General features: G+C 41.2%; 1 protein-coding gene across 7 annotated transcripts in view; it reads left to right on the top strand.

Annotated features, from left to right (window-relative positions):
- Positions 1-17,689, top strand: part of LOC137313599 (RNA-binding Raly-like protein) — a 669,041-nt gene that overhangs the window by 305,053 nt on the left and 346,299 nt on the right. For all 7 annotated transcript variants that reach the window (XM_067979539.1, XM_067979538.1, XM_067979543.1 and 4 more), the window contains one exon: positions 2,125-2,396. In XM_067979539.1, coding sequence (XP_067835640.1) covers positions 2,141-2,396 — 256 coding nt within the window. In that variant the 5' untranslated portion in view covers positions 2,125-2,140. The remainder of the gene's footprint in view (positions 1-2,124; positions 2,397-17,689) is intronic.

The raw sequence follows: 17,689 nt of genomic DNA, 5'->3' as shown, positions 1-17,689 counted from the left end.
TTCACGCCATGTAAGTGGAGGCGAGAAGGCCCGGATCAGCAGGTAAGTGCCTTTATTGCACTGCTTGTGGAGGAGTAGGTGTGCATTCTCCAGGCACAACAAGCCTACCTGCCGTGTTCCCACACACGCGATCGCCCCTCCCCCGATGACCCCCGACCCCGATGACTCCCTCGGTGACCCGACCCCCATTGACCCCAGACCCCAATGACTCCCCGAAGACCCCTGACAACCCAACCCCCAATGACCCCCGACCCTGATGACATCCCCCCGATGATCAACCCTCTATGACCGACCCACCGACGACCCCTGACCCCGATGACTCTTCATGATGACCGATCCCCTGATGACCCCCAACCCCCTCTGATGACTCCCAGCCCCACGCAGTGACTCCCCCCGATGACCGATCCCCCGATGACCCCCAACCCCCTCTGATGACTCCCAGCCCCACGCAGTGACTCCCCCCGATGACCAACCCCCCCCGATGCCCCCGACCTCAACTCCCCCGATGACCGACCCCCTCAATAACCCCGACCTTGCCCCCGCTGCCCCGATGACCAACCAATGCCCCCCGCTCCCAATCTAAGACTTACTTGCTGAAATCTGCTACCTGGCTGTTCTCCCGTACGACTGATGGCCAGCCTGTCAATCTGGCTGGTTTGTCGGGTGGGAAACCTACAAAAAAAAATGAAAGACGTCCTTACGTCAAAATCATAAGGATGTCCAGGAAACCTGTACTTCGGGGTTTCCTGTCAGGAATTCCCCCACCCCCGCCCTCTTCCCGGCTCCCGGTTAAAATTTACCCCTAGTAATTTTGCGACAACAGACATTAGGCTAACTGGTCTATAATTCCTTGGTTTCCCTCTCTTACCTTTCTTAAATAGCAAAGCAACGTGCAATTTTCCAATCTAAAGGAACGGTTCCTGAATCAAGGCAACCTTGGAAGATTATAGTTAGGGCTTCTGCAATGTTCTCACCTACTTCCTTTAAAACCCTGGGATGGAAACCATCTGATCCTGGGGATTTGTCACTCTTTAGTGCCATTATTTTCTTCATTACTGTTAATTTGCTTACGTTAATTATGGTGAGTCCCTGTACCTGATTCAATATTAGTTTCCTTGGGGCATCTGGCATGCTGCCCTCTTCCTCTACTGTAAATACTGACGCAAAGTAATTATTTAACATGTCCGCCATTTCCTTATTTTAATTTACAATATCAGCATTATCAGTTTTTAAAGAGCCCACATTGCTCTTGACCACCCTCTTTTTCTGATATAATTGTAAAACTTTTTTGTGTTGATTTTGATATTCCTTGCAAGTTTCTTTTCACGCTCCCTTTGTGTAGCTCTTACTATCTGTTTTGTCACTCTTTGCTGTTCTTTGTATCTCTCCCAGTCGCCAGGATCTGTGCTATTTTTTGCATTTTTGTATGCTTTATTTTAGTTTTATGTTGTCCCTTACCTCTTTTGTTGTCCATGGCTTGTTTTTTGGCAAGTGGAACTCTGTATCATGTTAAATTCTTTTTTGAACACCTCCCACTGATCTTCTGTCATTTTACCCATTAACAGATTTGCCCAGTTTACTGTGGACATCTCTCTGATCCCGTTGAAATTGGCCTTACCTAAATTTAGAACCTTAGTAGCTGATACGGGTTTCTCTCTTTCAAACACAACGTTGAACTCGATCATATTGTGATCGCACCATTACGCTGTTAACTAAATCTGGCTCATTACTCATTATTAAATCTATTATAACCTGCCCCCTTGTTGGTTCTAGGACATATTGTTGCAGAAAGCTGTCCCTATCACACTCAAGAAATTCGCTACCTTTCTGACAAGAGCTTGTCTGCTTATCCCAATCAATATGAAAGTTAAAATCCCGGTTGTGTCTAATTTGCATAGCACTAATTTACTAACTGAATGAGTAGTTTGGAGTTGCTTTGGAAAATAATGAATGTTCAGAGAAGCGCCTTAAGCAGCAAGTTGAAAGAGCCCTTAGGACCTAAATAGGAGGAATGGTGTTTGGTCCACAAGGGCTCCAAGTCCTTGAGACTTTGATTTAAAGTTCATTATCACTACTGAGCAGCTACCATAATTTTTAGATGTTGAATTCTTTCTTCTCTCTTAGGTGAAGATAATCTACAATGACTGGCAAAACACAGACCAGCAATGTTACCAATAAGAATGATCTCAGATCTATCAACTCCAGAGTCTTCATTGGCAATCTCAATACAGCCATTGTGAAAAAAGCTGATATAGAAGCTATTTTTGCCAAATACGGAAAGATAGTCGGCTGCTCTGTGCACAAAGGATATGCATTTGTACAATACATGAGTGAAAGGAATGCACGTGCAGCGGTGGCGGGGGAAAATTCCAGAATAGTTGCAGGACAACCCCTTGGTAAGATGGTCTTATTTTCTACTTATGATTGTTTTATGTGGTGTTCTATATAATATGAAAATGGTCAAATAAAGGTGTGTTTCATGCATAGAGCATGTTATAGAGAGGCTGTTTGATACGGTTTCTATGTTAGTGAATAAACCTTAAACCATACATGTTGCATCAGAAGATATAGGATATCAGGAAATGTTATAGTTATTAAGGGATGGGCATGTGCTATGTTTGCAGATCTTTGTCTTGTGTCTAACTCAATACTATGTGGGCGTTGGGGGAGCACATAAGGAAAGACTGAAACAAACCAGATCTTAAAACTCTGTTTGACTGAACAACCAGCAGCAACTGGTAATCTCTATAGATTGCCAGAAAAAAACTGATTCTATTGAACGATTAACAAGAAGGATAAACAGGTTTAATTAACATCTTTAATAAATAGGTGGCTTTTAGAAAACAGTTAATCCTTGAGCAGATTAATCTTTTAATTAAAAATAAAGTGCACGTTGGTGGGGGGATGATGCCTGTAACATCAAGCTCCTTGTCAATGCATCTTCGCTTAAGAGTTTTAAAAGTTCCAGAACCTCTTTAAAAGTATCTAGTCACAACTAGGACACAGTCACAAATCAATCAGCTGTATTTAAGGTAGCACAACTAAAATCCACGTATAAAATATGCACAAGACAGAGGGGTCAATTTTGAACTTGTCACCTGGGTATAAAACTGACATAGTGGATTGACTGCCTGTTATAGAAGATACAGATTTTCGTTTCCATGGCAATAAAATCTGGCAGTTTTTATCGCAGGCGGCTGATCCACAACGCCAGTTTTACACCTGGGTGGCAAGTTGAAAATCAACCCCATAGATTTATGTGTTACAGTGATATACAAGTCCATATCATAGCAGTACTGTGAGTCACAGAAGTACTTCGCATTTTATGAAAAACATTTATGAAGATGGGAAGCTTGTTCCCCAACAGTAAACACATTTAAAATCATTGGAGCAATTTGCCAAATGTTCTCAGAAAAAATTTACCTTAACCCAGCTGAGTCCTTCGGAGATATAGGTTGGTAGAACTGAGGAACCTGTACCTGGGAAAATAAATAAGACATTTGTAATCTCTACTCATGATTTTGTTACATGCTAGGGAATCCGAAGAGTGAACTGCTTTCTTACATTCTTTAAGTTTTTAGTTGAGGTATCTACGCAATTAGAAAGCACCATTTAACAATAACAATAACAACAGCTTGCATTTATATAGCGCCTTTAACGTTGTAAAATGTCCCAAGGCGCTTCACAGGAGTGACATCAAACAAAATTTGACATGGAGCCGCTTATGGAAATATTAGGACAGGTGATCAAAAGCTTGGTCAAAGAGGTAGCTTGTAAGGAGCTTCTTAAAGGAGGAGAGAGAGTTAGAGAAGTAGCTATTTAAGTATAATTTATATCCCCCATCGCTGTGAAAAAAAATTAAAATGTAATTGCAAAAGGTTCTCTGAAATTAAAATTTCCATTGTAGTCTTGAATGGCAGAGTCAAGGGGCAGACAAGCAAACTCTAGTCCGCTGATTCCTGCAAACACTTGGGTGGTTGGGAAGAGGGAATTGCTTTAATAAGGAAGCAGAGGCAAACTCCAGCAGACAGCCTCCTGCTAGTAGGGGGAGTGGGATGGATGGCCATGCAACGGCTGTTGGGAATTCCGCCATTAAAGAAAGCTGCAGTGGCTCTGATGGACAAAGTTAATCTAAGTTTTGCCCAGTTGTTTGCCTGGGCGATAGGGTGCCTGGTGGCAAATGTGTAACTGGAGACCAGGATGTTTGGACACCTGGTAAGGTGTGTCTTGTACTTGTGGAACAAAGAGGGAAGTTGATAGAGTCAAGTTTATGGTTAAGTTTGAATTTTTGATCTCTTTGTGTTAAATTTTATTTTTCGAGATATCATTGGGTGGTTGAGGAAATGATGTGAGGGCTGAATCTTGCAGAATTATTTATGTTGGAGTGTGATTGCATAGCTTTTTTCCTGACAGAATTGTGGAGAGAAGTTTTTTTCATATTATTGCTGAATAACAAGAATAGAAAATGGAAAGACATTTAACCAATGAAGAAAAGAATTGACAGACAAATTAATGGTCGCAAAGTGGATGACAGATGCAAGAAATTTGATTGTAAAGATTGATATTCATTGATATTACTTTTGTAAAAGTAGAACATATAGTTTAATTAAGTCAGTCTGAACCAAGAGTAAGTCCTGTGTATTTAATAGAATATGATTTGACTGTTTCCTTACTTTCCTTGATGTTATTTAGCTCATGGATTTACAGGGGGATATATAGACAAATACCAAGGAAATATGGTACCCAGTCTAATTATGACCCTGGAACATTGACTTATTTCTGAGTGCACTTTAATTTAAGCTGCACTTTAATTTCACCTTGCAATAATCTGGTTGTTAAGGAACTATGCACTTTTATACATTAGTGGATCATGTAAGCTGTGCTGCATCTGGCCAACACTGTTGAATGATGTTGCATGCCGTTCATGTTCTTAGTGTACAGACCTGTAGTAAATTATTTTTGTGACCCTATTTGCCAGAATATTTTTCAGCTTCTTAAATTTTTGATTAATATTTATACCCAACACAACATTTGTACTGTAGTTCTGGTACGCTTGATGTTGGGAGTCTATATTATCTGGAACATAATTGCTGTTTCTAAATTCAATTAAAGGAGACTCCTTACATCATTTAAAAATGTTAGATTTCAGTTGCTTACTTACAAACTCAGTACTTTGCTGAGTGGTCCATCTTGCGGTATTGCTTAAGCTCATTACCAAGGGACTCCAATGTTTCCCCTTCATGGAGTGAATTCCTACTATGACAACATTATTTTACTAATTTGTTCTCCAGGGTTATGCTATGTAGCTTTCTACTGAATTTTGAGTGAAACCTATTATTGTTTCATGAGCCATGATTCCCCGGAACATTTTAAAGCACATCTATAGAACATAAATTGGGCACAATTTTGTCATTCTATTCGAAATACAGTACAAAGACAAGCAGCAATTGTGTCCCTATGGTGGTTAAAGGAACACTGGTTACAAATTGGATTTTTCCTCAAGCCAGCAATAGACAGTTCAGAATACCTGACAGAGGGTTTTGCTTCTGAGTAAATTGTTGGAAGTTAATTTTTTAAAAATTAAAGTAGGTAGTATTCTCCTTTTGTCTCTTGAACTCCTGAACGAATGTTAAGATATTGTTCTAGCATCTCTATAGAAACATTGTTGGCTAGATGTCATTACATCCACTACTGCATTAATATATATACAGTTAAATGATGAAGAATACAGAAGTGAGTTATCACTGAAGCTTTCATTTTTCAAGAAGTGTTCCACTTGGATCAGGATTTATAGATGGCACACTGTACTGTTGCCTGGTTGAGTATGTATTTGTCCGGATGAATGTATCTCAGGGTTTCCTCAGGTATCTATGAACTTCAATTATAATAATTTTACATTAGTAAGTATATTGTTTAAGATAATGCCTAAATGTTGTCTCTCCATCAGCTCCTCTTTCCTGAAAATAGTACATCAGTGACTGCAGCCTCGTGTAGAATGACCTCTCTGAGCTAAGGAGTTTATATGTATGCTTGCCATGGTTCATTAATCTGCACGCATGGTGTATAATACTGATAAAGGCAAGATTGTTAAATATCTAGGCATCAGAACACCCAAAACCAAGATAAAGTAATTCCACTCTGGCAACTTAATTCGTACAGTTCTCCCATCCCATATAGGTCATTGATTACTGATCAATTTTTCATATAATCTTAAATAAGTTTAATAATGACCTACAGTATGTGGTCTGAGGAAAAGTCTTCTTTAATGTTAATTGGTAAAGCTGCCTATCTGCTGAGCAGCTGGACCAAATATATTGAACTTTCATAATCCTGCCAGAGGATTCACAGTAACATGAATATTACACATAAAAGTCCCAAGTAAATACAAGACACTTAAATGTGTTTTATGGAATTAATACAGTTTTATGAGTCACAAAGCAATGCTTTATCATGAGGAGCAACAAATGCAGTTAGAAAGTTACTTATAAAAGTCTTCTGTGCTTCACGAAATCCAGATGGAATCACAATGAAACATCAGCTAAAATTTCAGAAATCTTTGTATGAAACATACATCACTTCCATGGGACTCATATTTTTTGAGGAAGCTAAAAGTTATGTAGTTATTATAGTATTCACTCTGCAGCACAAGCTGGTCATTGAGCTGTTGTAGGCATGAATTCAATACTCTGGAGCAAACCAAATGGAAATCATTTATCCATGTAGTATTACACCAGACTAATATTTGACCATATTAGCAGAAACAGATTGGCATTCACCTTGGGCAAACTGTATGAGCTCCAAAGATTCTGCTCCTCCAATCTGATTAATGAACCTCAGGAAGTAAAGCACAGCATATTACAAGGCTTATTAATGGTTTTCCTACCTGTAGATTTTAAGACTTTTATATAAATACATTGCTTTGCCATTTTTTCAATTATGAGGAATAATAGTCTACACAAAATACATCTGAGTGTATAATTATTAACAAACATGTTTTCTTGTGTCTAGCCCAAGGTATAAAATGTAATACTGGCCATGTTTAAATATTATTTAAAAGTTTTTAACTATTTCCTTAGAAATTTCTGGATATATTATTAGATGCAAAAATGACGTATTTCAAAAAAAAACTATGTTGTTTACACAGTTCTGTAACTTTCAACAATTTTCCTCTGTACATCACTTATGATTTCGTCTGCTACAGATGTTCAACAGCTCTTACCTACAAGAATACAATGTTATATGTGCACCAGCTTATGTGACAGGCTGGTAGCTAGAGGCTGTTTTGTTAAAAGAGGCCTAAGCTTGTAATAGTAGTTGAGTTGTTGTACTAAGCAGTAAGTAGTAGCAATAATGGAAAAAAAATGACCTAGCCTGTGAGAAATAGTAGCTTGGGAACATAGACCAAGGTCCATCTAGTCAAGAAAAAAGACCAAGGTCCATCTAGTTTGCCTTCTACCATCCTGGTAGTCGCATGATACAACGATAATAGATTTGTTGATTAGTCTCAGCAATCAATCTCTATCAATTATTCTAAACAGACCCTGAAATGACACCAGGAAAACCCTGGTGGTGGAGAGTTTTGGGTACCATAGGTCCAAAGTCACCTTTTCCCTCCCTTTCAAAAAGGAATTGGATATATACTTGAAAAAGAAAAAAAGTTCAGGCCTATGGGGAAAGAGCAGGGGAGTGGAGCTAATTGGATAGCTCTTTCAAAGAGCTGACACAAGCATGATGGGCTGAATGGCCTCTTTCTGTGCTGTAAGATTGTATGACTCTATGACTAGAAAGAACTTGGATTTCTTAATTTCAGAACTTCCCAAAGTGCTGATTAGATAGGCCAGAAGACGGAAGGAAATGTGCTGGTCACTAACAGAGGACGCCCTAGCCCTGTTGTGAGCTAGGAATCTGGAAGGTGTGACTGTGTTATGAGAGAGGCAAAGAGATGAAGGTAACCTACAAGAGAGGTGGGGACTAGAAGCGGTTGCTCTGTCCCATGAGTGAAGTAAAAATTTGAAAGAGTGAAGTAAGCTTCTGAAAGAGATAGAGAGCTTAAACAATAGGCTTCATTCGATGTAGTAATGCTGTAAATCACCCCTGAACACATCAATCTGTAAATATATTTTCTGTCCTAATCTAAATTTATGGGCATTCCATGCATAATGTAATAGTATTTATTGAAAATCAAGTTTGGGAGAGGTAAAATGATTGGTAATAAGAAAGCATGGGAGTCAGTGCTACACTTATCAGTTCCTTTGGTGAAGGTACAAATGTACACATGTGCAACTATATGCAGAGCTTGCAGTAAGACACTGGTCTCACTGAAGGAGGTCACCCTAGAGCTCTTTCAATAGGTGAGGTTAGGTGATGGAAGACACAGCAGTTGATAAATTTATGAATTAGCTGTAAGTGGAATGCATAACCATCATGAACCTCATCAAACACCCTCCCATGAGACAATTCAGCACCAGGTAGGCTGATGCCTGCCAACATGACAAGCAAAGGAATAGCTGTCTTTTTGGAGTGATGGTCGAATTTTTGGTGAAGTGCATGCAGATGCTGCTAGATGGCCTACATTTGTAGATTCCAGCTTCTCAAGCTGAAGTCAAGAGAATAGATCCAAACCTTCTATGTTTTCTGATCTAAAATCTGACAGGTGCTCATATAAATTATGCATATAAATTTACATTAAATTTTACAAACATTCATTGCCTTTGAATCAATCATCCTGGTATTACAGCTGATCAGTGTGAAGAGATCCCATCATTATAAAATGTACAGACTCAAGATCAACTACGAACAACTACCTGATTCTCATGCAGACTCCAAAAACTGGTAGAAGATAGTCAAATCTGTTTGCAACATTGGATCCAATCCCAATATGAGAGAAATAGAGTTTTATCTCACACTTCTGTATATCACAAAATAATTGAGCAACTATTTGTCATAAAGTCACCTGAAATCCAAGGTCAGATACACATACATCATTTATTGATGAAAGAACTGACTCTAGATTTCTTAGTGTAAAAGTGACATGAACATACACCTTTTCTTCTCAGTGCTCTTTCTCTTTCTGTTCTTTATTCTCCAGTGAAAGAACACAACTTTTTTTTTTCAATTTTCCTGTCTCCTTCTCCTGAAGGCATTGGGGGTTAAATTGGTGAACCCCCGAATCTGGGCGTGGGCATCGCGCCCGGTTGTACCTACGCAGCCAGCACATTAGATTGGTGCTGCAACTTAATTTACCTCATGGATGTGCAGCGTGGAGCCCGAGCTGCGTATGTCTCTCCATTTTCTCCGTTTTCTCCATGTCTCACGAGCAGAGGGGGCCCAAATCACGGATGAGTGGCTCGCACCTCTTAAAGGCAGGCTGCACCTCTTATTTGCAAAAAATAAGATACGGGCCCGCACGGAGTCTGAACGGAGATCAGACATCGCACACGTAATACACTGATGCAGGTCCCTTCCCTGTGTTTACAAACTGTTGAGTTATGTTAAAACATTGACTAAAGGTTGCGCATCACTAAATCCCACATCCTTCAATCTGCATGCCAGACCTCACCAATCTGCCGATCTGAGTTTGTACCGGGCCTGTGAGAGAGCGTGCACCAAGATTCTCTGTTGAAGCACTAGAAGCCTTGGTGCAAGAGGTGGACAGATGGAGGGGCATCCTATATCCACAGGGGGGCAAGAGGCCCTCCGGACATATGCTCAAGAGGCAGTAGGGGATGCAGTCAATGCCTGGCACATAGCACCACGAGCATGGATGCAGTGCAGGAAGAAGTTCAATGCTTTGACATGAGGGGTCAAGGTGAGTGAGATCAACTGTCAAGTGGCATCTCCTACCAACTACACCACTAGCCGCATCCACTGCTCCACATACTACTCCCCCCCCCCTTTCACCCACCTACCAATGAACTCTTTCAGTCAGTACTCAACTCTTCCAATCAGATGCTTCCTCTCACCCTCACATTACCACTGTTACAAGCCACAGGTGCACAACTCACAAGTCACACACACTGGCAGCTATTCAACCATGACAGGCACATCATCGAGACATCCTGCAGGACACTCACTGATACATGTCTCGCTTTCTTGCAGGAGGCAGCAAGTGGCAGTGGCATTTAGCCCCTCGAGCCTGTTCCGCCATTCAATGAAATCATGGTTGATTTGTGACTTAACTCCATATACCCGCCTTAGCCCCATATCCCTTAATACCCTTGGTTCACAGAAATGTATCAACCTCAGATTTAATATTCACAATTGAGCTAACATCAACTGCCGTTTGCAGTGAGGGTTACCAAGCTACGACCACCCTTTGCGTGTAGAAGTGTTTCTTAACTTCACTCCTGCAAGTCCTGGCTCTAAATGTTAGGCTACGTCCTCTCGTCCTAGTATTCAAGTATAGGAGACCTCCAAAAACAGTGACAAATGCAAGAGCAGTCAAAAGTAATAATCCATCAACTAACCTGTAAATCCTGCAAGGTCCCTTTAAATAGCGCTGGTGGGGGTTCCTCCAGACTGTCTAAGACATGTTCAGGTGTTCGTGGTTAAGACAATGCATTGAGTGGAGCGTTAAGTGCCAAAATGATGTCACTTTAAATCAGCGTTTAACTGATCTAACGCATATTCTCCCTACTTTACATGCTGCCAGCATTCGTTATCTGTTCGTTATCTGACATCAGTAGTAGGGAAAATGCTAGAATCGATTATAAAGGATGTGATAACAGACACTTAGAAAATAATAATAGGATTTGGCAGAGTCAACATGGATTTATGAAAGGGAAATTATGTTTGACAAACCTATTGGAGTTCTTTGAGGATGTAACTAGTAGAATAGATAAGGGGGAAACAGTGGCTGTGGAGTATTTGGATTTTCAGAAGGCTTTCGATAAGGACCCACACAGGAGGTTATGGCACATGGAATTGGGGATAATATACTGGCATGGATTGAGAATTGGTTAACAGACAGAAAACAGAGAGTAGGAATAAACAAGTCTTTTTCAGGTTAGCAGACTGTGACTAGTGGGGTACCGTAGGGATTGGTGCTTAGGCCACAGCTATTCACAATCTATATCAATGATTTGGATGAGGGGACCAAATGTAATATTTCCAAGTTTGCTGATGACACAAAACTGGGTGGGAATGTGAGTTGTGAGAAGGATGCAAAGAGGCTTCAAGGGGACAGAGACAGGCTAATTGAGTGAGCAAGAACATGGCAGACGGAATATAATGTGGAAAAATGTGACGTTATCCACTTTGGTAGGAAAATCAGAAATGTAGAGTATTTTTTAAATGGTAAGAGATTGGGAAATGTTGATGTTCAAAGGGACCTGGGTGTCGTTGTACATGAGTCACTGAAAGCAAACATGCAGGTGCAGCAAGCAATTAGGAAGGCAAATGGAATGTTGGCCTTTATTACAAGAGGATTTGAGTACAGGAGTAAAGATATCTTATTGCAATTATATAGGGCCTTGGTGAGACCGCACCTGGAGTATTGTGTACAATTTTGGTCTCCTTACCTAAGTAAGGAAATACTTTTTTTTTTATTCGTTCACGGGATGTGGGCGTCGCTGGCAAGGCCAGCATTTATTGCCCATCCCTAATTGCCCTCGAGAATGTGGTGGTGAGCCGCCTTCTTGAACCGCTGCAGTCCGTGTGGTGACGGTTCTCCCACAGTGCTGTTAGGAAGGGAGTTCCAGGATTTTGACCCAGCGACAATGAAGGAACGGCGATATATTTCCAAGTCGGGATGGTGTGTGACTTGGAGGGGAACGTGCAGGTGGTGTTGTTCCCATGCGCCTGCTGCTCTTGTCCTTCTAGGTGGTAGAGGTCGCGGGTTTGGGAGGTGCTGTCGAAGAAGCCTTGGCAAGTTGCTGCAGTGCATCCTGTGGATGGTGCACACTGCAGCCACAGTGCGCCGGTGGTGAAGGGAGTGAATGTTTAGGGTGGTGGATGGGGTGCCAATCAAGCGGGCTGCTTTATCTTGGATGGTGTCGAACTTCTTGAGTGTTGTTGGAGCTGCACTCATCCAGGCAAGTGGAGAGTATTCCATCACACTCCTGACTTGTGCCTTGTAGAGTCAGGAGGTGAGTCACTCGCCGCAGAATACCCAGCCTCTGACCTGCTCTCGTAGCCACAGTATTTATATGGCTGGTCCAGTTAAGTTTCTGGTCAATGGTGACCCCCAGGATGTTGATGGTGGGGGATTCAGCGATGGTAATGCCGTTGAATGTCAAGGGGAGGTGGTTAGACTCTCTCTTGTTGGAGATTGTCATTGCCTGGCACTTATCTGGCGCAAATGTTACTTGCCACTTATGAGCCCAAGCCTGGATGTTGTCCAGGTCTTGCTGCATGCAGGCTCGGACTGCTTCATTATCTGAGGGGTTGCGAATGGAACTGAACACTGTGCAGTCATCAGCGAACATCCCCATTTCTGACCTTATGATGGAGGGAAGGTCATTGATGAAGCAGCTGAAGATGGTTGGGCCTCGGACACTGCCTTGAGGAACTCCTGCAGCAATGCCCTGGGGCTGAGATGATTGGCCTCCAACAACCACTACCATCTTCCTTTGTGCTAGGTATTACTCCATAGAGGGAGTGCAATGAAGGTTCACCAGACTGATTCCTGGGATGGCAGGATTGTCATATGAGGAGAGATTGAGTAGACTAGGCCTGTATTCTCTACAGTTTAGAAGAATGAGAGGTGATTTCATTGAAACATACAAAATTCATACAAGGCTTGACAGGATAGATGCAAGGAAGACGTCCCTGGCTGGATAATCTAGAACCAGGGGTCACAGTCTCAGAATAAAAGGTAGGCCATTTAGGAATGAGATGAGAAGAAATTTCTTCACTCAAAGAGTGGTGAATCTTTGGAATTCTTCACCCCAGAGGGCTGTGGAGGCTCAGTCATTGAGTACATCCAAAACAGAAATCGATAGATTTCTAGATATCAAGGGATATGGGGATGGTGCAGGAAAATGGCATTAGGATAGAAGATCAGCCGTGATCTTGTTGAATGTTGGAGCAGGCTCGAGGGGCCAGATGGCCTACTCCTGCTCCTATTTCTTATGTTCTTATATTCTTGTGCCTGCACGAAGCCCTTTACCAAGATGGTGTCTGGTGCACGTAACGCTAGTAGCTACACAGCCCAATTTCTAGCCTATTGATTCTTGCTTGGGGTATGGCTGCACAGATGCCTTCCAGTACCTTGCTGAAGTGGCCATTCTTCATGTGTGAGCCTAGACAGTGTGTATTCAACCATGCAAGGCACCACAGCTGAGCCTAATCTTGTCCTCAAGCAGCCTCCACAAATTCATATTTCCCAACATAGGTAATTGGATAGCAATCAGAATCACTGGCTAATTTTTCCCTTGCTAGCATAGATGCGTTGAGTCCAATATAGCTCCCAACTTCTGCCCTGGCTGAGATCAGTTAGCTTAGAAAAGACCAGAAATCAAACCTGGGAACCTTTAGGTCTCTGCAGCTTAGTGTTACATCAGTTAGTGCCTTTACCCACTAGCAGATTCCTTCTTAGATCATCTTAGAAACAGATACTTTTAACATAGCTGTTACATTACATAGAAAGTGGATGGAACAAGTCGCACAGACCACAAAAGAAAAAAAAAATAACTCACTCCCTAGCAACTAAAGTCAGAAATGGGCATTCAATTGCCAATATAATGATATGCATGCACAAAGTGGACAAATGTATCACATATTCCAACTGCACACAGAGATTAACATTTTTTTTAAAGGGAGAATTGCATCTGAATGGTCTGAATTGGACAAAATGCTGTAAAGATGTCTAAATTAGGGGCAACTTGGATGGATTCAAATTTTGTTCTAGGCTCACTTTGCAACACAAATATAGCATGAAGCCATTTTCCTGCTGTTACTGATTCTGAAGAGGCAGGTCATCAGATAAAAGAATTTAAAGCATTACTCGCTTAAGAGGCATAGTGGTTTGAAAGCTGATGTGACAGCTCGAACTGAAAGCTGCTATGTCGCTGATCCTAAAAATTGAAGTGACAGGTCATGACGCAAAACTCCTTACATTTGTACAGTTTCAGTGTGTGTTGCCAAATTAAACAAAATGAGTGTGTTAATAAAATGAACGTAAGAATTACTGGTCTTTAGTTTGATTCAAATTGAGGAGTTTTTGAAGGAAAAGAACAGAACCTAATAAACAATTATATAGACTTTGAGCTTTAAAAAGTTTGAATACTGATCTGCCATTTTTCAAATGAAATCAATAGTAAATGTTTAACAAATTCAAAACCTCAGGCACTGGATAATTTGATTGTGAAGCTGATCCTGTCTTGATCAACATTGATCACTCTTGAATTGCTAAGATGTAAATGATAGCTGATGCACAATACAGTTAAAAGTATGTTTGCATGTCTTCAGAGCATATGTGTATGTATATATGTCTTATGTATTTAATGTAAGCTTGCAGTGAACTACTAATAAATGATCCAAAATAAGTAAGATTGATTATGAATTTTTGAGAAGTGGGCTAAAAACATTATTTTGACTTTTTTTTGGTAATTTCTTTTCAGTCATAGTGCAAGGAAGCTATTGAATGGCAGATTATTATAAATTTAGCTCATATAGTCTGCAAGTTGCTATCTTCCTGTATCACCCTTCTCCCAATATAGGCATTTTTTTCAAGGACTGATGTTTGCTTACAAAAAACAAGAAATGGTTCTAATGGTTAGCTCAGTATGTTATCAACTGTCAGTGCTCAAAACCTTAAGAATAACAAAGTAAGATGATGGACAGAACTTTAAAAGGATTTGGAACCCTGTTATTTTCCTTCTGCTGTGAGTACATTACTGGATATATGTTGGAAATAGACAGATGCAGTTGATGGTTCTTTTCTTACGCTATATGAGCTCATGTCAGTTTGGGGTTTGCAGATTCTGTAGTTACGTAAGTACGGTGCTTTTCATTGGCATGTTTCTAAGGCAAATTGCAATCTCCAATCTATTTAATACAGAAAGCAGAATTCAAAGGGAAGCATTATGAGAAACAGAGACAGGTGTACATTTCTGGTAACGTTTTTTCATGTACCTGCAGGGATTTGAGGTGGAAGACTTTCTGGACTTAAGTTTTTAATTTCAGAGCTTGTAAATTTCAGTATTTATAATACCAAAGATCCTGATTTTAAATCATCAAAGAACAAGAAGACATGTCCATCCTACCATTAAAATACTCTTCTGTACACCAACAGGATCGCACCATTCCCCTAGCCTATCAACACTAACAGAGAAAAGTGGACAAACACTTCTTCACTAGTTAACCACAGAAATCAGATACTTGCTGCTAAAATCCCAGAGAAAAATAGATGTCGGCTCATCAGTGATGAGGAGGAGTTTGTTTTTCCCTGGGATTTTAGGGATGATTTAATATTGGGGTAAATTTTCTGAGACCCAAGCCTTGCAAACAATGCGCCCTCGATTTTCGAATAAGCTGCCCATCTCTGCGTGAGGCCCTGCTGTATTCACCACTGAATACCTAAATTCTTAAATACCCTCCCTCCATCCTTACTATCAGGAATGAGAACCCATAACATTCCTCCCACATACTAGACATACACACGATGATAAATAAAATGATAAAAGGACACCTTTTTGCTGCTGTGGTTCTACTCAGAGTTGAGACTTATTTACCCACTATGTGCAAAAAACCAATGGTAGGATTCGTCAAGTTGGGTTGCACATTCACACGTTCTGTCATCCTATATATACAGGCTAGCATTTTTTTAAATAGAGAGCCAAACCAAAATAACTTTAATGAGGCAAAATTGGCATTTTAACCTGAAAGCGCCTGCTTGTTGTTCATATTTATCAGCCTTGCAGGTCAATACAGGGGTTGGTGCTCTGTTACTTTGATATTTTTGTAAAAGGCATTTTGAAAACCAGTTTCATGAACAGCATACATGTCCTAATATGTGAACATGTATATTGGTTAATATTCTTATGCTACCTGGTCTACATGTCTGTTGGGTTAATATTCACAAACATTGCATTGTGATATCTTCATTTGGATAGTTATTATTCACACATGCATCTCTGCACTATTGTTTAAATAGTTAATATTCACACACGCTGCATCTCTATACATAATTTAAATATATTGAATAATATTTATACACGACATCTGCATACATTTTCGGCTACACTTCAATTTGGTTTATAGTCATGGATTTTTGCATGCTGGGCCTTCATTTTGAACCAAGAAAATAAATATTCAGCAAAATCACAGCCACAGTTTGACATGATTGACAGGCTGGCTCTCAATTGGACGGGACAGCAGCCAGCGAGAGGACGTGAAAAGGTAAGTGTTAGGTGGGGGGGGTCTTCGAGGGGAGGGGTTAATTATCGGGTCATTGGGGAGGTCGGGAGTCATCAGGGGGTCAGTCATCGGGGGGGGAGTGTCAGTCATCGGAGGGGCGGTTAGTCATTGAGGGCTCAGTCGTCGGGGGGGCTCAGTCGTTGGGTGGTCAGTCATTGCAGGGGTCGGAGATCGTGGGGGGGGTTGGAGATCGTGGCGGGGGGGTGTGGTCGGTTGATCGCGTTTGTAGGGTCGCTGCAGGTAGGTTTGTTGGGCCTGGGGGAAGCACTCCTGCTCCTCCGGGCCCATAAGCTGTGCTATAAAAGCACTTAACTGCAGTTTCAGGCCTTCTCGCCTCCTCTCACGTGGTGTGAAGGAGAAGGCTTGGGAATCCCACCCCAGGGGCTAAAAGCAAAAAAATTGTAAAAATGGAGGTCCGCGGCCTCCTTGAAAGATTTTAGTGACCAACCCGCCTCCTCAAAGCGGGTTGATCGCCCGCCCCTCGACCGCCTCTGTTAAAACCAGAAGTTACCGGGGTTGGAGGCAGGTTGGGGGCGGAATTTAGAATTTTATAATTTTTACTGCCCACCCGCCCCTAACCCACCCGTTCTTCCCATTTAAAATCATGCTCCATATTTCTGAATAGAACATAAATCCAAAGGCTCCAGAAACTGCACACAATTTGAACATAAGAACATAAGAAATAGGAGCAGGAGTAGACCATACGGCCCTTCGAGCCTGCTCCGCCATTTAATAAGATCATGGCTGATCTTCGACCTCAATTCCACTTTCCCGCCCGATCCCCATATCCTTTGATTCCCCTAGAATCCAAAAATCTATCGATCTCAATCTTGAATATACTCAGTGACTGAGCATCCACAGCCCTCTGGGGCAGAGAATTCCAAAGATTCACAACCCTCTAAGTGAAGAAATTCCTCATCTCAGTCTTAAATGGCTGACCCATTATCCTGAGACTATGCCCCCTAGTTCTAGTCTCTCCAGCCATGGGAAACAACTTCTCAGTATCTACCCTGTCAAGCCCCCTCAGAATCTTGTATGTTTTAATGAGATCACCTCTCATTCTTCTAAACACTAGAGAGTATAGGCCCATTCTACTTTGCTAAACAGTTGCTGAAGAGACCAAGCTTATTAATCTGCAAACGCTCCATGAATAGAGTCCTTTTCATCATACTTATACAGAAGTCTAAATGTCAGAAGATTTCTAGTGGTGCATCTGTTTGATGTCAGGTTTAATTGATCTGAATGCTTGCAAAGCTGAGTAGGTGGGCAGATACCCTTAAGCAGCCTATGTGTCCATATTTTATAGTGGATAATACACTTCCTTTTGCAA

Source organism: Heptranchias perlo, chromosome 3 (assembly GCF_035084215.1).
Source record: "Heptranchias perlo isolate sHepPer1 chromosome 3, sHepPer1.hap1, whole genome shotgun sequence".
NCBI lineage: Eukaryota > Metazoa > Chordata > Chondrichthyes > Hexanchiformes > Hexanchidae > Heptranchias > Heptranchias perlo.
Note: the sequence above shows the minus strand (reverse complement) of the source record. Positions and strands in the feature narration are given on the sequence as shown.